Genomic DNA, 20,355 nt, shown 5'->3' with positions numbered 1-20,355 from the left:
TCTGTTTGACACCGTAGATCCTACGATCTGTGTGACACCGTAGATCCTACGATCTGTGCGACTCCGTAGATCCTACGATCTCTTTGACACCGTAGATCCTACGATCTGTACGACACCGTAGATCCTACGATCTGTACGACACCGTAGATCCTAGGATCTGTATGACACCGTAGATCCTACGATCTGTACGACACCGTAGATCCTAGAATCTGTACGACACCGTAGATCCTAGAATCTGTACGATACCGTAGATTCTATGATCTTTACGACACCGTAGATTCTACGATCTGTTTGACACTGTAGGTCTTACGATCTGTACGACACCGTAGATCCTACGATCTCTTTGACACCGTAGATCCTACGATCTGTACGACACCGTAGATCCTAGGATCTGTATGACACTGTAGATCCTAGGATCTGTACGACACCGTAGATTGTACGATCTGTTTGACACCGTAGATCTTACGATCTGTACGACACCGTAGATCCTACGATCTCTTTGACACCGTAGATCCTACGATCTGTACGACACCGTAGATCCTAGGATCTGTATGACACCGTAGATCCTAGGATCTGTACAACACCGTTGATCGTAGGATCTGTACGACACCGTAGATCCTACGATCTGTTTGACACTGTATATCCTAGGATCTGTATGACACCGTAGATTCAAGGATCTGTACGACACCGTAGATCCTACGATCTTTACGACACCGTAGATCCTACGATCTTTACGACACCGTAGATCCTAGAATCTGTTTGACACCGTAGATTCTACGATCTGTACGACACCGTAGATCCTAGAATCTGTACGATACCGTAGATCCTATGATCTGTACGACACCGTAGATCCTACGATCTGTACAACACCGTAGATCCTACGATCTGTACGACACCGTAGATCCTACGATCTGTACGACACCGTAGATCCTACGATCTGTACGACACCGTAGATCCTAGAATCTGTACGATACCGTAGATCCTACGATCTGTACGACACCGTAGATCCTACGATCTGTTTGACACCATAGATCCTACGATCTGTATGACACCGTAGATTCTACGATCTGTACGACACCGTAGATCCTACGATCTGTTTTGACACGTAGATCCTACGATCTGTTTGACACCGTAGATCCTACGATCTGTTTGACACCGTAGATCCTACGATCTGTTTGACACCGTAGATCCTACGATCTGTGTGACACAGTAGAGCCTACGATCTGTGCGACTCCGTATATCCTACGATCTCTTTGACACCGTAGATCCTACGATCTGTACGACACCGTAGATCCTACGATCTGTACGACACCGTAGATCCTACGATCTGTACGACACCGTAGATCCTACGATCTATACGACACCGTAGATCCTAGGATCTGTACGACACCGTAGATCCTAGGATCTGTTCGACACCGTAGATCCTACGATCTATACGACACCGTAGATCCTACGATCTGTACGACACCGTAGATCCTAGGATCTGTACGACACCGTAGATCCTAGAATCTGTACGATACCGTAGTTCCTATGATCTGTACGACACCGTAGATCCTAGGATCTGTACGACACCGTAGATCCTAGAATCTGTACGATACCGTAGATCCTATGATCTGTACGACACCGTAGATTCTACGATCTGTTTGACACTGTAGATCTTACGATCTGTACGACACCGTAAATCCTACGATCTCTTTGACACTGTAGATCCTACGATCTTTACGACACTGTAGATCCTAGGATCTGTACGACACCGTAGATCCTACGAACTCTTTGACACCGTAGATCCTATGATCTGTACGACACCGTAGATCCTAGGATCTGTACGACACCGTAGATCCTAGAATCTGTACGATACCGTAGATCCTATGATCTGTACGACACCGTAGATTCTACGATCTGTTTGACACTGTAGATCTTACGATCTGTACGACACCGTAAATCCTACGATCTCTTTGACACTGTAGATCCTACGATCTTTACGACACTGTAGATCCTAGGATCTGTACGACACCGTAAATCCTACGATCTCTTTGACACCGTAGATCCTACGATCTTTACGACACCGTAGATCCTAGGATCTGTACGACACCGTAGATCCTACGATCATTACGACACCGTAGATCCTAGGATCTGTACGACACCGTAGATCCTACGATCTGTTTGACACCGTAGATCCTAGAAGCTGTGCGACACCGTAGATCCTACGATCTGTTTTGACACCGTAGATCCTACGATCTGTTTGACACCGTAGATCCTAGGATCTGTATGACACCGTAGATTCTACGATCTGTACAACACCGTAGATCCTAGAATCTGTTCGACACCGTAGATCCTAGAATCTGTACGATACCGTAGATCCTATGATCTGTACGACACCGTAGATCCTACGATCTGTACGACACCGTAGATTCTACGATCTGTTTGACACTGTAGATCTTATGATCTGTACGACACCGTAGATCCTACGATCTCTTTGACACCGTAGATCCTACGATCTTTACGACACCGTAGATCCTAGGATCTGTACGACACCGTAGATCCTACGATCTCTTTGACACCGTAGATCCTACGATCTGTACGACACCGTAGATCCTGCGATCTCTTTGACACCGTAGATCCTACGATCTGTACGACACCGTAGATCCTACGATCTGTACGACACCGTAGATCCTAGGATCTGTACGACACCGTAGATCCTAGGATCTGTACGACACCGTAGATCCTAGAATCTGTACGATACCGTAGATCCTATGATCTGTACGACACCGTAGATCCTAAAATCTGTACGATACTGTAGATCCTATGATCTGTACGACACTGTAGATCTTATGATCTGTACGACACCGTAAATCCTACGATCTCTTTGACACCGTAGATCCTACGATCTTTACGACACCGTAGATCCTAGGATCTGTACGACACCGTAGATCCTACGATCTGCGCGACACAGTAGATCCTACGATCTGTTTGACACCATATATCCTACGATCTGTTTGACACCGTAGATCGTACGATCTGTTTGACACCGTAGATCATAGAAGCTGTGCGACACCGTAGATCCTACGATCTGTTTTGACACCGTAGATCCTACGATCTGTTTGACACCGTAGATCCTACGATCTGTTTGACACCGTAGATCCTAGGATCTGTATGACACCGTAGATTCTACGATCTGTACAACACCGTAGATCCTAGAATCTTTACGATACCGTAGATCCTAGGATCTGTACGACACCGTAGATCCTATGATCTGTACGACACCGTAGATCCTAGGATCTGTACGACACCGTAGATCCTAGGATCTGTACGACACCGTAGATCCTAGAATCTGTACGATACCGTAGATCCTATGATCTGTTTGACACTGTAGATCTTATGATCTGTACGACACCGTAAATCCTACGATCTCTTTGACACCGTAGATCCTACGATCTTTACGACACCGTAGATCCTAGGATCTTTACGACACCGTAGATCCTAGGATCTGTACGACACCGTAGATCCTACGATCTCTTTGACACCGTAGATCCTACGATCTGTACGACACCGTAGATCCTGCGATCTCTTTGACACCGTAGATCCTACGATCTGTACGACACCGTAGATCCTAGAATCTGTACGATACCGTAGATCCTATGATCTGTACGACACCGTAGATCCTAGGATCTGTACGACACCGTAGATCCTAGAATCTGTACGATACCGTAGATCCTATGATCTGTACGACACCGTAGATTCTACGATCTCTTTGACACCGTAGATCCTACGATCTTTACGACACCGTAGATCCTAGGATCTGTACGACACCGTAGATCCTAGGATCTGTACGACACCGTAGATCCTACGATCTGTACGACACCGTAGATCCTACGATCTGTTTGACACCGTAGATCCTAGAAGCTGTGCGACACCGTAGATCCTACGATCTGTTTTGACACCGTAGATCCTACGATCTGTTTGACACCGTAGATCCTAGGATCTGTATGACACCGTAGATTCTACGATCTGTACAACACCGTAGATCCTAGAATCTTTACGATACCGTAGATCCTAGGATCTGTACGACACCGTAGATCCTATGATCTGTACGACACCGTAGATCCTAGGATCTGTACGACACCGTAGATCCTAGAATCTGTACGATACCGTAGATCCTATGATCTGTACGACACCGTAGATCCTACGATCTGTACGACACCGTAGATTCTACGATCTGTTTGACACTGTAGATCTTATGATCTGTACGACACCGTAAATCCTACGATCTCTTTGACACCGTAGATCCTACGATCTTTACGACACCGTAGATCCTAGGATCTGTACGACACCGTAGATCCTACGATCTGTACGACACCGTAGATCCTACGATCTGTACGACACCGTAGATCCTACGATCTGTTTGACACTGTAGATTCTAGGATCTGTATGACACCGTAGATTCTACGATCTGTACGACACCGTAGATCCTACAATCTGTACGACAGCGTAGATCCTACAATCTGTACGACAGCGTAGATCCTACAATCTGTATGACACCGTAGATCCTACAATCTGTACGACACCGTAGATTCCTCCTCAACCGTTTGTTTCTCTACTGGGATGGACAGAGCCACTGCGGCTGCACAAATGCATGTTTCTGCAGATGAAAAGCAGGAAGTATGAAGGGCTCGGCGGTGTGCGCTCGGCCAGACCTTTACCAGCACTCGTTTCTTGGGAAAACTTGAAAAGAACCACCGGAGAGTTTTGCTCGTCTTCCACCTGTTGAACACACAAACACACACATCAGCATCCACTTCATCACACGCAAGATTTCCACAGTGATGCTGGTAGCTGGGAGGGGGTGGCGGTACATGTGTGAAGCTGCTACGTCATGTCACATACAGCGCTCTGTATGGTGGTGGGGGGGGCGCTCCTGGCCTCTCAGTGGTACGCAGTTCAAAGCAAAGTACGGTTCCGGCAGAACCAGAACCCGAATTTATCACCATGACTGCAGTCATGCAGACGTACGGGTAAACATCTGGTGTTTGCTGCTGCTTTCAGTTCAAATTAAAAATCCAAACGCAGTTGTTCAGACTTAGACCACTGAGACAGGAACTAAAGTCATCACTGATGTCCAGGTGGGGGGTCACAGGCAACAGTCATGCCTGGGTGGGGCTGGAGGGGTCACAGGCTACGGTCATGCCTGGGTGGGGCTGGGATGATGCCTGCTGTTTCCACGATGTGGATGTGAGGGTCATGAATAATGTACCAGCATGCTGTGTGTTGTCTGACTGGAGAACAGCAACAGAAAACGTCCGTTCAAGCTGCCGGAATCCAAACCGTCTGATTAACATGAGCGGGGATTACCAAAAGGAATCTGCCCCACCCTTCAGCTTTACGTCACTAAAACACCAAGTTTCATGTTCACTAAACTACCATCACGTATGTCTTATAAAACCACAAACACCATCGCAGAGGACTGAACATCTACGCTGAACTCCAGGTTATTCCGCTCGAGTCGCTGCCATTAGACGGTGCCTGAAACATCTGAGAGGAACACCAGTCTGTGCTGCGTCCTGTCCACCAAAGACCAGAACGGATAGCAAACGTTTCCCCGGTGTCCCGTTGGCATTTACAAGAAGTGGAAAAGTCCTTTCTTCAGGAGAAAAACTTTCTAACAAAACAGGGAAACAACCGCAACTGTGGCCAGAAGTTGAGGAAAAAATTACCTGAAAGGATAAAAACAGAAGCTGGAGGAGTAAATAAGCATTCATCACGCCAGCGTGGAAGGATGGAGGAGTGTTACTGCACTCAAAGCAACGTTCACGCCTCGTCGTCATATATGGCAGCCATGAAACCTGTTGCTGAGCGCGCTCAGGTTCCATCTCATCGTCGTCAAGGTGGGGCTGAAGGCGACTTGCAGATCTGCATCTACATCTACAGATCTACATCTACAGATCTGCATCTACATCGACAGATCTACATCTACAGATCTGCATCTACATCGACAGATCTACATCTACAGATCTGCATCTACATCGACAGATCTACATCTACAGATCTGCATCTACATCTACAGATCTACATCTACAGATCTGCATCTATATCTACAGATCTACATCTACATCTACAGATCTACATCTACATCTACAGATCTACATCTACAGATCTGCATCTACATCTACAGATCTACATCTACATCTACAGATCTACATCTACATCTACAGATCTGCATCTACATCTACAGATCTGCATCTACATCTACAGATCTACATCTACAGATCTACATCTACAGATCTACATCTACAGATGTGCAGCTATGTTCAACCGATGCAGCAGCACGCAGCACATTTCAGAATTATTCATGACTCCTGCATTTTATTCCAAGGCAACACAAGACAAAATGAGGGAGGAGAGGCATTCCTGGAAGTACCTCCATCATCTACATCCATCAGCCAATGGAGACCCACTTCTGCAGAGCAGATATCAGATGAAGGAAAATGGTTGGGAGGTGACAGAGAGGAAGGAAGGGGAGGAAAAGGGAGGATGGGAGGGGAGAGGGAAAACAGGGCTTTAAGGGAGACAGGCAGAGGTTTGGTCCCACCTACAATAGAGAGTATGAGAGAGCCCAGAATGTCCCGCAGAGATGCCCCGGAGACGGGCAGGATCGGCGCCACCGTGCCCTGGAACCAAGGTAACCCACACTGACTATGGCTACAGCTACACACACTCACACACATCTTCCAAACACAGCAGCACCGAAGTCGCACAAAGCTCCGCATCGGAGCTGTGGCGAGTACGAGTGGCGCTGTGTTCAGACTGGAGCCCCAAACGCGCCTTGTTCACTGCATCCGGACTGCTATGCTGGTGTACGCTGGCACGCACCTAGGCGCACACATCAGGGGGCATGCACCGAGGCGCACGCATCGAGGCGCACACACTAACTGCGTGTCCAACTGCAGTGGATGTCGGTGAACAAAGTGAAACATGGACCCAAACACCTTCCAGTCAGTGGAACGTGACGTTACCATGGTCAAAGCCTCAATGAGAGAGATCTGTGTGTCGAGAACATCCTACAAATACAAACGGGACATTTCAGCAGCTGTACCAGGTGTGTGTGTGTGTGTGTGTGTGTGTGTGTGTGTGTGTGTGTGTGATTCAGGAAATAATAAAAACACTCCATCTGTGTGTCTCAGTGTTACAAGCTGGTGGTGTGTTTGGATCCTTAGTGGTGGTGACTCCCTCATCCTGCAAACATCTGGACGTGTGTAACAGTGCTACGTTTGTGACTGACAGCGTGTGCGGAGAACGTACCGAGGTTCTGATGGACGCCAGAGGTTTCAGCTTCTGCAGCAGCTGCTGGCTCTGCAGGGGGACAAGAGCAGATGTTCAGACACAGTCTCAGTCCCACGGATCCCAACGTCCAGCCGAGTAGTCGTAGCAACATCTGAACATCACTAGTACCTGCCTGTCTGACCTAATGACCCATTCAGCTACAGTCCAGTCTACCTGGACAGGGAGCGGCCGCTTTGGACCACGTAACGTAGAACTGGTCTGCATGTAGACTGACGTGTTCAGATCCAGATGTGAACCAGAACAACGTTTTCTGGTTCACATCTGGACTCAACGTCTCCAACAGTTCTACACGTAACGCCCCATCATCACTGAACAAACGGGCTGTGTTTCCTGTGTGTAGCTGCTCCGCTACATCTGAAAAAAATGGAAGCTGCTCACCAGAGCTGTGGCGTGTCGGATCTTCTGAACGATCCCGTTGTGGCCGAGGTTCTGCAGGGACAACCACAGAGGCAGCGCTTTCAGCTTCTCCAGGGGCTGGCTGGAGGTCAGACCTGCTGCCAGAGACTGAGACACACACCGCAGCGCTGCAGTTAGAACCAGACCGGCACAAAAACACATCAGTACGGTTAAACGGACCGCACCAGAGCCGGGTCCTCGTGCCTGTAGAGGGTGACAGCCGTTACAGCTGGTAGGCCGAGCCACTGGCCGGGAGTCAGCGTCATGCTGTCGCTTCTGGTGGCGGCCTGAGAGGGGACAAGCAGCAGAGGTCTGACGTGAGAAATCGCAGCAAGGTGAGTCAATCTGTCAGATGTAAAGCCGGATTACCATGATGGCAGAGGTGACGTCTCCCAGAGCAAGGGTTGCAAGGTTGACCCTGAAAAAGTCGACAAATAAAAACACTTAGTTAGCTCCACCTGTTCAACACACACACATCTAATCAGCCAATCACATTTACATGGGTGTTGAACGCCCTCACAGCGAGCGCGATGACGGCGAGAGCGATGACGCAGAGTGTTGGGAATTGCAGTTGTTATAATATTTTCAGTTCATATTATGATCATCTTTTATTAGTCTTACATTGATGGTCTTCATTAATCTTCATGTACAAGCTAAATGTTTTCCTCTGTGTGCTGTTTGGATGAGCAGGACATTCCAGTGACGTGCAAGGTCAGAGTGGTCTGACCAAATTTGATAAACATTCAGTTCCTATCAGAATGGTATCTTTAAGAAGAGCACACATACGCATTGTCCTACCAGGACATACGCATTGGACTTTTGAACCAAGCAAACACCCCCCCCACACACACACACACACACACACACACACACACACACACACACATTGAATTGTATCAACTTGTATGAATGTCATGTGGTACCTTTCAATAAATGGCTTGGAGGTTTTTTGAAGCTCAGGCTTCTGAGATGAGCCTCCTTGCAAGTTGAACAAGATCGTCTTGTCTGGCTTCCTCCTTATTTAATGATAATCATGTTAAGATGTTAAGGGTTTAAACTTAACATATTTGGTCCTTCTGAAGCCGGATTCCAAGGTCGGTGACAGCTGAGGATGGGGGGGAGACACGTCGTTTAGTCTGTCGACAGCCGGGGCGTGAGTGCGTCCTGTAACAAAGTCCTGTGGCGTGAATTTGTCACTTGGCCGGCAGTGTACCTAACTTTCCTCACTGGACATCGGTTGATGGAATTTCGAACATCTGGAGCAAGACGACGTGAAGAGGTGAGATAAGGGTTTTCTTTTCTTTCTTTCTTAGTGAGGCATCTCCGCCTAGAAGGAGGTTGGTTGACTAGTGAAGCTAGTTAACACAAGGGTTCGTTGACTAATTTATTTAGTCAGCAAGAGGTTTCTCCACCGTGAGGAGGTAAATAAGTGGTTCATTAACTAATTAATTTAGTTAGCAAGAAGGTTTCTCCGCCTTTCTTTAAGGAGGTTAACGACATCTCCACTGAATAAGGAGGTTAAAAATCAGAAGGTCTGTATCCATGCTCAACAATGCAAAAGAGGGAATATGGAATAGCAGACCAAGCAACAGCAGAGACTTTTCCCATGATAGAGGTTGCAAACCCTCATTACGGCCTTGATAACGACCGAGAACGCACACTACGTGTCTACCGACCTGGGACAGACCAGGAATGAACTGACGCATATAAAAGCCTAGGGAACCCTCGGATAAATGTAGAGGACTTCATAAACAAGCATCACAGCCACAGACAGTCTTATTTTCTTGATGGACGGGAAATTGAAACGACTTTTAAAAAATGCCTGACATATAGCTGGTCGAGAGTCCGGGGACAATACACTGGTACACGGGCAAATGGAACTGTGCTAAATCACATGGAACAAGCTTTGATTGACCAAATTGAGGCAGTATATGCGCGATTGAGACAAACATTTCGACCAACGCCAGACTATAACAAAATAGCCCAGTGTAAACAGGATGAAAATGAGGACGTCTATGCGTATAGAAATAGTTTGGAGGAAATTTTTCAAAAACATAGTGGAATCCCGGAACAGGCAGGGGAGGACACTCCTTATATGAGACAGCTAAAGCAAGCACTGATGTCTGGGTTACAACCATGCATAGCCGACTTTATCACAAAACATGACGTTAATCATGCAACAGGAACTTTGACAGTGCATGAATTGGGCACAGCACGCTCAAACACTGGTATCTTTCAATAAATGGCTTGGAGGTTTTTTGAAGCTCAGGCTTCTGAGATGAGCCTCCTTGCAAGTTAAACAAGATCGTCTCTTCTGGCTTCCTTCTTATTTAATGATAATTATGTTAAGATGTTAAGGGTTTAAACTTAACACTGAGCACGATGACACAGATAACAATGACGCCGAGCACAGTGACACCGATAACGACAACGCCAAGCACAATGACGCGGAGCGCGATGATACGGAGAGCGATGACGCAGAGCGGGATGACGCAGAGCGCGATGACGCCGAGCGCGATGACGCAGAGCGGGATGACGCAGAGCGGGATGACGCCGAGCGGGATGACGCCGAGCGGGATGACGCCGAGCGGGATGACGCCGAGCGGGATGACTCCGAGAGGGATGACTCCGAGAGGGATGACGCCGAGCGGGATGACGCCGAGCGGGATGACTCCGAGAGGGATGACGCCGAGCGGGATGATGCCGAGCGGGATGACGCCGAGCGGGATGACGCCGAGCGGGATGACGCCGAGCGGGATGATGCCGAGCGGGATGACTCCGAGCGGGATGACGCCGAGCGCGATGACGCCGAGCGCGATGACGCCGACCGGGATGACAGCGAACACGATGGCGGCGAGTACTGCATCCACAGCCAGGAAAATTTACAGACAAACAACAGTAAAAATAACCGGTTGTGACGAGTGGGATGCGCAGAGAGTGACATGCAAAATAGCGATGAATAATCGATTGATCGCGATGCACTGATTCACTTTTGTAAATCTTCAACAATGCTTACGTTACAAAATAATTCAAAGACAGGAACACAAAGTCTGGTAGGGAGATGGAAGTTGTGCGCCTGGGCAGCACACAGTAAACAACAGAGCTAGCAGGAAGCTATCAGGAAGCTAGAGGCTATCAGTAAGCTAGAAGCTATCAGGAAGCTATCAGGAAGCTAGAGGCTATCAGGAAGCTATAAACTAGCAGGAAGCTTTCAGGAAGCTAGAAGCTAGCAGGAAGCTACCAGGAAGCTAGAAGCTACCAGGAAGCTAGAAGCTAGCAGGAAGCTAACAGCTAGCAGGAAGCTAACAGCTAGCAGGAGGCTAGCGTTGCTGAGCGTGAGGTTTCCTCGTCGGGTCTAAAGGCAGCGTTTGGAAGCATTTTGGTTTTTATGGACATGAGAACAGCCTCCTCTTTAAGTGGAAGCTGTTTAAGCCATAATAAAAAACTCCAACAGTAAAACATCAAACATGCCAGCAGCTCAGATTAGACGAGGAGAAGCCAGCTGCACCTGTTGCTGTGACTACTGCTAACATTTTCACTGTATGGAAACATATGAACCTGTGTGTGTATGTGTGTATGACTACTGGCCAAGATGCTGTAAAAGGCCAGTAGTCATACACATCCACACAGCCGGCTGGTTTAAACAGAACTGGAGCAACGTAGTCCTGCTGTGCTACTTGGCTTCTCTGTCGAACCGGTGAGAGTGACAGAGCTGACCCACCCTTCAACATGAAGCCATAAGCTGTGCTGATCACACAGTTCCTTCAGACGACCCAGCTTATCTGTGTGGCCCGCTGCAGGGGTTCCTGAGGACAAATGGATTAAAACATAACAGGAAAGATGAAACAGCGGATAAAAGCTCAGATGAACCGTTAAAGCGAGACTTCACCTGCGTTGGCAACCAGCAGCAGAGGAAGCTTCCCAGCTTCCTCGTCCTCTTTGATCAGCTTGTCCAGCAAGGCAACATCCTGACAGTCACAGACAGTTGGAGTCAGATTCATGTGGATTTTTCACCATCTGAGAGTTCTGCATGTTCTCCTACCATCTGGTGCTGGGATCCGAAGACGGTGTTGCAGGGGACCGTGCACAAACTGGAGAGAGGCAGTCCAAGCTGACGACACAAAGCGTACGGTGAAGAGGCATGAAATGCAAGACATTTTCAGTATGAAGCATTCCTCCTGAGACGGTGGATGTTCCTTCCAACCCCTCAATGCAACGTCTCCTCACACCGGGACCAGGACTGTCAAATTCCAGACCGCATCCGTAATAACTCGTTACTCCTCATTTCTCTCTCTGGTTGGTGCGAAGAAATCCACGATCAGGACATCTACATCTAATGAAAACAGGCTGAAACTTCTGAAATAAATAAGTTCAGTTAGATGTTTACATATTTCTTTTTATTTTAAAAATTTCCCGTTTTACAGCTAATTTTTTCCAATTTCATGAGTTTAAAATTTTATATAGAACATTTTACACTGAATTTATTATTTATTTATGTATTCATTCTATTTTACTATTTATTTATGAATTACAACTTAAATATTTTAAACATGTATTATATACTATTTAGTATTATTATTTACTTTTTTACTATTTATTAATGATTTATACATTAAACATTTTAAATATATAAATTATATACTATTTATTATTTAATAGCATTATTTACTATTTTACTATTTATGTTTTATATATTAAATTAATAATAATAATTTAATAAATTAAATTATAATGTTCGTATTTATATAAATTGTATATAATATACTATTTATTATTATTATTATTATTTCTTTTTTCCTATTTATATATATTTATAATAATATCTATAATCATATTTATAATAATATTAATAACAATAACATTATTATTATTATGATTTCCTATTTTACTCTACCAACATATTTTAATCGTCTGACATCCTTGCAGCTGATTTGCAGCTTAGAAATCAGGATGGAGATAAATATTTGCTTGCAGGTATCTGAAACTGAAAAAAAAAACCATTATAAAAATAAAAAATATAAAATAATAAAATAAATAATAATCAAACGGACCGCCTGAGGTCAGGTTTATCAGGTAAGACGGATGAACAACATGGAACAGGTTTTCTTCCTGCCTTGGACATGTTTTACAGCCGAACAGGAAAACTGAACCTCTCCGAGAGAAATAAGGACATAAAGGTTCATGCCTCTGGCAAAACGGGCGGCCCTGGCGGGCTGGATCTGGCCCCCGGGCCCTACGTTTCACACCCTCACCTGGCTGCAAGACAGAAAACTGTTGTAACCGAGCAGAGACGAACCCTAACCAGAAACACGCTGCCATGTTTAACGTCACTAGTGTACAGATCAGAGGTGTGTCCACTTCCTACAGCCACTGTACACTCTGACTAAAGCTCTTCACGCACCCAGAGCACACAACCAGTAAGACCGGCTCCAGACCACACGTCACCTCTGATGGTTTCACTGGGACCTTTTACACACTGAAAAGGGAGTGTATGAAGTGCAGGCCAATAGAACAGATTCCTTCCAGTGTGTGATGAGGACTACGCTGTACAGCACCCAGCTTTCCACCTGTCCCACCTGGCTGCAGAGGTGCTGTCCCAGACCAGGCCTGCAGGAGGCGCTCTGGTAGATGACCGGCTGCTTGCCACTGAAGGCGGCGTAGCCCTCGGTGGAGTACTCCTCATAGCGAGCGTTGATGACCAGTCGACAGACTTTCACCAAGCCGTCCCTGTCGTCCTCGTGGAAACAAGCGGAGCCGGTTTCATACCTGAAGGAAGGAAGGAATTCTGTCTGGAATCACTTTCATCTCACTGCTTCCATTTCAGCACGTTCCCTCTTTTCTACACTCAGCAGCCAGTGGAGGTTCCAGGACCGCAGCTTAAGGACCTCCCACATCGTGTCTACATGTAGCGGGACATGTCCACATGCCAGCAGGAGTTTGAGCGTGAAGAGCAGCTCTGGCGTACCATCTGGCAGCAGGGCCACGCCTCAACCACATCTTTCATCACCTGCAGCCTCATGTACGAACAGATGTGAATGTTTTGGGCGTACTTTCCAGTTTTGCCTGTAAGCCCAGACCTTCCTTTCCCCAGAAACATTTGCCAACTCTGCGGGGGGATCCCTGGGGTTCCCAGGCCAGCCGAGAGATATAATCCCTCCAGCGTGTCCTGGGTCTTCCCCGGGGTCTCCTCCCAGAGGGACGTGCCTGGAACACCTCACCAGGGAGGTCCAGGAGGCATCCTGACCAGATGCAGGGACCACCTCATGTGTCTCCTCTGGGCGTTGAGGAGCCTCTCCCAGAAGGCGTGGTTCTAGATTAAAGGCACTAGCATGTCTGCAGACGGATCAACAAGCAGCAGGACTGTACCTGAAGAGCTTGCAGAGCCACAGCGTGGTGTCCGACAGGATGCGAGTGGTCAGCTTCCGGAGTCGCTCTCTGTCCAACACGGAGATGTAGGCTGCCAGGCTGTGGCCCAGCAGCGCCATGTGGCCCTGCTCCCCCACATTCTGCATCCTGCTGGAGACAACAAGCAGACACATCATCACCACGAGATCTGCCGTCCCTTCCAGCTTCTCCTCCAGCAGTCTGGCGAAGCAGGTCGGAAGTATAAACTCGTCTACCAGCAGCAGCGGTGCGAACTATCCCACCTCCTCAACACGCCAACATGACTCAGCGTTTTTACCACCACAATTACTAAACAAGAAGACGAACAGGATCCTTCACTTACTGCTGACTGGGCTTGTCCTTCTCTTCCTCCTCTTCCTCATGAATGAGCGTGTGAACGAGGTGCAGTACGGTGGCGACATCCTGACCGCTGAGGAGGAAACAAAGGCAACATTAGACGACTCATCGCTGATGCCTGCGGCTGTCTGCAGGACTTCTGTCCAGCTGTTGGCAGGCTACAGCGCCGGCGGACACACCTGTAACACGCCACACGCCTGTAACACGCCACATGCCTGTAACATAACACACGCCTGTAAAACGCCTGTAACACGTCTGTAACAAGCCACACGCCTGTAAAACGCCACATGCCTTTACCACGACACACACCTGTGACACACCTGTAACACGCCACACGCCTGTAACATAACACACGCCTGTAACACGTCTGTAACATGCCACACGCCTGTACCACGACACACACCTGTAAAACGCCTGTAACACGTCTGTAACACGCTACACGCCTGTAAAACGCCACATGCCTGTAACATGCCTGTAAGATGCCACACGCCAGTAACACGCCACAGGCCTGTACCACGACACACGCCTGTAACACGCCAGTAACACGCCACACGCCTGTAACACACCTGTAACACGCCACACACCTGTAACATGCCTGTAACACACCTCACGCCTGTAACACGCCTCACGCCAGTAACACGCCTCACGCCTGTAACACGCCATATGCCTGTAACACACCTCATTCCTGCAACATGCTACCCGCCTGTAACACGCCACACACCTGTAACAGGCCACACGCCTGTAACACGCCTCACGCCTGTAACACGCCAGTAATACGCCACACACCTGTAACATGCCTGTAACACGGCTGTTACACGCCTCACGCCTGTAACACGCCATATGCCTGTAACACGCCTCACGCCTGCAACACGCTACCCGCCTGTAACACGCCACACACCTGTAACAGGCCACACGCCTGTAACACACCTCACGCCTGTAACACGCCAGTAATACGCCACACACCTGTAACATGCCTGTAACACGGCTGTTACACGCCTCACGCCTGTAACACGCCATATGCCTGTAACACGCCTCACGCCTGCAACACGCTACCCGCCTGTAACACGCCACACACCTGTAACAGGCCACACGCCTGTAACACACCTCACGCCTGTAACGCGCCAGTAATACGCCACACACCTGTAACATGCCTGTAACACGCCTCACGCCTGTAACGCGCCACACGCCAGTAACACGCCTCACGCCTGTAACACGCCACATGCCTGTAACACGCCACATGCCTGTAACACGCCAGTAACATGCCTGTTACACACATGTTGCCTACAAGTGTGTGTGTGCAGTGCTTGTGTTTCATGTTTATTTATTCATTTATTTATAGTGTGTACAGAAAGTTCCTGCAGGTAAATTTCTACTGGAGGACCATAAAGTCTGTTCGGTTCTATTCTATAAGCAGAGTAATCATCATTTAGATCAAACTTTTTTTGTAAAATGATCTAATTAATGAAAAAATGTCTTATATTAATTCAGAAAAACCAAACAGATTTTTCAGACAATAAATTTCTAAAATCAAATTTCTCTAAATTATCTTGTTCAGTCAAATTTGAATTGTTATTTAAATATTCTATTAAAGTTTATGTGCTGTGAAACCTCCTATAAAGTGTTGACAACGTGTAATAAAGTCGCTTAGAATCACCTGTAACGTCGTAGATTAGGAACTGTGTTTTGAGGGACAATCGTTGTTAAATGATGGTTTGTAGCACCAGCCGTACTGACTGGTACCACTGGTACCACTGGTACCAGTGGTACCAGTTGCTACCAGTCGTACCTGTGGTACCAGCTGCTACTAGTCGTACCTGTGGTACCAGCTGCTACCAGTCGTACCTGTGGTACCAGCTGCTACCAGTCGTACCTGTGGTACCAGCTGCTACCAGTCGTACCTGTGGTACCAGCTGCTACCAGTCGTACCTGTGGTACCAGCTGCTACCAGTCGTACCTGTGGTACCAGCTGCTACCAGTCGTACCTGTGGTACCAGCTGCTACCAGTCGTACCTGTGGTACCAGCTGCTACCAGTCGTACCTGTGGTACCAGCTGCTACCAGTCATACCTGTGGTACCAGCTGCTACCAGTCGTACCTGTGGTACCAGCTGCTACCAGTCGTACCTGTGGTACCAGCTGCTACCAGTCGTACCTGTGGTACCAGCTGCTACCAGTCATACCTGTGGTACCAGCTGCTACCAGTCGTACCTGTGGTACCAGCTGCTACCAGTCGTACCTGTGGTACCAGCTGCTACCAGTCGTACCTGTGGTACCAGCTGCTACCAGTCATACCTGTGGTACCAGCTGCTACCAGTCGTACCAGTGGTACCAGCTGCTACCAGTGTGAAAACAATGAAAACTTTGTTTTGCAGTATTTCTGACACATGAAGCTGAATTTGATGCGACGAGCGTCAGACTTCAGGTGAGAGCACGCCGACGGCCTTACAGAGGTTTACTTCCGATTGGCTCCGAGCCTGTGACCAAATGGCCACACCTTCAGGATCTTCCCACTGCTTCTTCAGGAGGAGCGAGGTCTCCATGGCAACCCGGTCGTGGCTACATGTTAGTGTGTCTACTCTCTGCCGTATTTCCTGCTGGTTTATCCAATGTGATGATGATCTGTCTGGCCACTGTTTCACCTCGTGTGACTACGCCGTTGTTCGCGCTGAACTCGTCTTTCAGGATTCTACTGGTTGTGTTTCTTTTCATTTGACGGGTAACCAACAGTCACTTCACTTCACCCGCTTCCTCTTGACACGCCTGCTTTGTCTGGCATGGCCGTTACCGTGTCCGTGTGTGTCTGTGTAGGTCAGTGTGGGTCAGACAACACACACCTTCTTCACACTGGCACACACACAGATATACACGCACATAAAAACTAAGCACAGCGGGCTTGTGTGACGGTCACTGTCTCACTGTGTGTGTGTGTGTACGTGTGTGTGTGTGATCATGACTTACTCTCCCTGCAGGGGTCCAGGGATGCTGGTTCTGCTGAAACGCAGCCTCTCCGTCCCTGCCTCCAGCTCCCTGAACAGATGCGCACACACACACACACACACACACACACACACACACACACACACACACACACACACACAGATCAGCTAATCATGCAACAGGTGTGTCATTTGCATTGGTTCTATGGAAAGCCATGCAAATACTTTGCATTAACTCTGCCATGAAACGTGCTGCCGGGCCAACGGCGGGCCGCTGCCGGCAGGGCGGCGTGGAGGCGTCCAGCGCCAAGTTTAACTTAACTCATACAACACAATCCACACAACGAACTGCTGTGCAACACACACACACAGAGTGTTTTATCTCACCCCTGTCCATCTCCCAGGATCCTCATGGCTTCACTCAGATTCCTTCCCACTTGAGCCAGCGTGACATCCGCCATCATTCAGGATGTGTGTGTGCTCACTGCAGGAGAGATAAGATGGCTGAGTAAACACACAAACATTCATTTACAACTGACACTGCGCACACACAGTCAGGTGTGTCACGGTCCTGCTGAAATCTGCAAGACGTTGTCTGGATGGGAGCAGATGTTCCAGCATTGATGGAGCTTCCCAGATGTGGAAGCTGCCCACGCCATCGGCACTAATGCAACCCCATCCCATCAGAGATGCAGGCTGATAACAAGCTGGATGCTCCCTCTCCTCTTTAGTCTGCAGGACACGCCGTCCATGCTGTCCACAAACTATTCCACATCTTCATCCAGGTTTCCACTCAGAACATTTTAAATGAGCTTTGGTCCAGAGAAGACGGCGTGTTTCTGGATCCTCTTCACATATGATGGAGCTTTAACCTGCATGTCTGGATTTCAGCCTGAACTGGGTTCACACTGGTTTCTGGAAGCTTCAAGGGTCCATGCACTGGTTTCCAGTACAGAATCATGTCTCCCGCTCTCAGAGACTCCATCACACACTGGGATCATGGAGGGATCTGCAAAGGCTTCTCCATCTCCTGCTGAGGAACGTTTTACTGAAACTGTTTCACCGTGTTCAGATCCAGTTTGTCTCAGACTGGTGGAGTTCTGTCCATCTGTCCCTCTGAGAGACTCTGCCTCTCTGAAATGCTCCTTTTATACTCAGTCACATTCCTGACCTCTTCCCAGTTAAACCAGTCACGTTCCTGACCTCTTCCCAGTTAAACCAGTCACGTTCCTGACCTCTTCCCAGTTAAACCAGTCACGTTCCTGACCTCTTCCCAGTTAAACCAGTCACGTTCCTGACCTCTTCCCAGTTAAACCAGTCACGTTCCTGACCTCTTCCCAGTCAAACCAGTCACGTTCCTGACCTCTTCCCAGTCAAACCAGTCACGTTCCTGACCTCTTCCCAGTTAAACCAGTCATGTCCCTGACCTCTTCCCAGTTAAACCAGTCATGTCCCTGACCTCTTCCCAGTTAAACCAGTCACGTTCCTAACCTCGTCCCAGTTAAACCAGTCATGTTCCTGACCTCTTCCCAGTTAAACCAGTCACGTTCCTGACCTCGTCCCAGTTAAACCAGTCATGTCCCTGACCTCTCCCCAGTTAAACCAGTCACGTTCCTGACCTCTTCCCAGTTAAACCAGTCACGTTCCTAACCTCTTCCCAGTTAAACCAGTCACGTTCCTGACCTCTTCCCAGTTAAACCAGTCAAGTTCCTGAACTTTTCCCAGTTAAACCAGTCACGTTCCTGAACTTTTCCCAGTCAAACCAGTCATGTGACTGGCCTGATACCAGTCAAACCAGTCATGTGACTGGCCTGTTACCAGTTAAACCAGTCACTGCGCATGCGTGTTTGGATGTTGCTGCTTTATTTGGCGAAGCGGAGATGTGGCCGTGCGGGCTTCCGTCCCCTCAGTCCCACGACAGCGCAGTGTCCCACCGTGGACCAGGTGGATCCACGTAGATCCAGATCCCACCTGCAGCCTCCTCGCAGCAGCTGGCGCAGACAGGACTGAGGGGAAAACCGGACTAGCTTGGCACGCTCGCGACCCTCTCCACTTACCTCTACAGCTGGAGGTCCGCGGTCCGTAGGGCGCGACACGTTCCTGCCGTGGGAGGAGCGTGACGTGCTTCCAGAAGCTTGGTGGAAATCCTGTAGAACTAGAAGCTGTGAAGGGAACACATCCCAGTAGGTCCTACTGGTCCCAATAAGCGGACAGTTTACTTCCTGGACCTGCCAGGCGACGTTCCACGCTGGCAACGTGTGACGTCACGCCACGTCACAGCGCTGGCCAATGGGACGCCAGCTGATGACGACACGTTGTTGTGATTATGCAGTGGTTCCCAAACAGGAGGGCGGGACCCCAAGGGGGGCCCAGAGTCATCACAGGGGGGCGCGGCAAAGCTAAATAAAACTTGGGAGTTTTTACACTGGATGAATTTATTCAAAGGAAATCATGATAAATGTACAGGAGAGACTTCAAGTAATAAAAAAAGAACAAATTATGATGCAGCATATCTGTCCCTGCTTGACCACTAATAGTAATAATCAGTGGGTAATAATGAGACTGTGGTCTCATTATTACCCACTTTTCAATCTCAACTCAAAGAAAAGCCTGCAGGTTATTAATTATTAGTAATATTATTATATATTATAATATGTATTATATATAATATAAATATTATATACTATATAAGTATTATTATTATTATTAACAATAATAATAGTAATAATAATAATAATTATATAATAATTATGATAATGAATAATATATATATATATATATATATATATATATATATATATATATATATATATATATATAAACCAGTATAATATATATATATATATATATATATATATATATATATATATATATATATATATGTATATATATATATATATAAATATATATATATATATATATATATATATATATATATATATATAT

The 20,355-nt window shown here is 47.5% G+C and overlaps 1 protein-coding gene across 1 annotated transcript in view; it reads right to left on the bottom strand.

Moving 5' to 3' along the window:
- pdxdc1 (pyridoxal-dependent decarboxylase domain containing 1) overlaps positions 1 to 19,843 on the bottom strand; it is a 33,642-nt gene extending 13,799 nt beyond the window's left edge. Inside the window, exons 1-14 of the mRNA XM_079252181.1 lie at positions 19,467 to 19,843; positions 17,797 to 17,893; positions 17,432 to 17,500; positions 14,462 to 14,548; positions 14,101 to 14,250; positions 13,311 to 13,500; positions 11,777 to 11,845; positions 11,624 to 11,702; positions 11,456 to 11,540; positions 8,104 to 8,152; positions 7,920 to 8,021; positions 7,717 to 7,842; positions 7,297 to 7,347; positions 4,701 to 4,761 (exon numbers count right to left, since the gene is read on the bottom strand). Of these exons, the coding sequence (XP_079108307.1) occupies positions 4,701 to 4,761; positions 7,297 to 7,347; positions 7,717 to 7,842; positions 7,920 to 8,021; positions 8,104 to 8,152; positions 11,456 to 11,540; positions 11,624 to 11,702; positions 11,777 to 11,845; positions 13,311 to 13,500; positions 14,101 to 14,250; positions 14,462 to 14,548; positions 17,432 to 17,500; positions 17,797 to 17,873 (1,195 nt within the window). The 5' untranslated portion in view covers positions 17,874 to 17,893; positions 19,467 to 19,843. The remainder of the gene's footprint in view (positions 1 to 4,700; positions 4,762 to 7,296; positions 7,348 to 7,716; positions 7,843 to 7,919; positions 8,022 to 8,103; positions 8,153 to 11,455; positions 11,541 to 11,623; positions 11,703 to 11,776; positions 11,846 to 13,310; positions 13,501 to 14,100; positions 14,251 to 14,461; positions 14,549 to 17,431; positions 17,501 to 17,796; positions 17,894 to 19,466) is intronic.
- Between the last annotated feature and the right edge of the window lie 512 nt (positions 19,844 to 20,355).

This window comes from Telmatherina bonti (genome assembly GCF_933228915.1).
Source record: "Telmatherina bonti genome assembly, chromosome: 14".
Classification (NCBI taxonomy): domain Eukaryota; kingdom Metazoa; phylum Chordata; class Actinopteri; order Atheriniformes; family Telmatherinidae; genus Telmatherina; species Telmatherina bonti.
The sequence above is the reverse complement of the archived record's forward strand: the minus strand, read 5'-3'. Positions and strand labels throughout refer to the sequence as shown.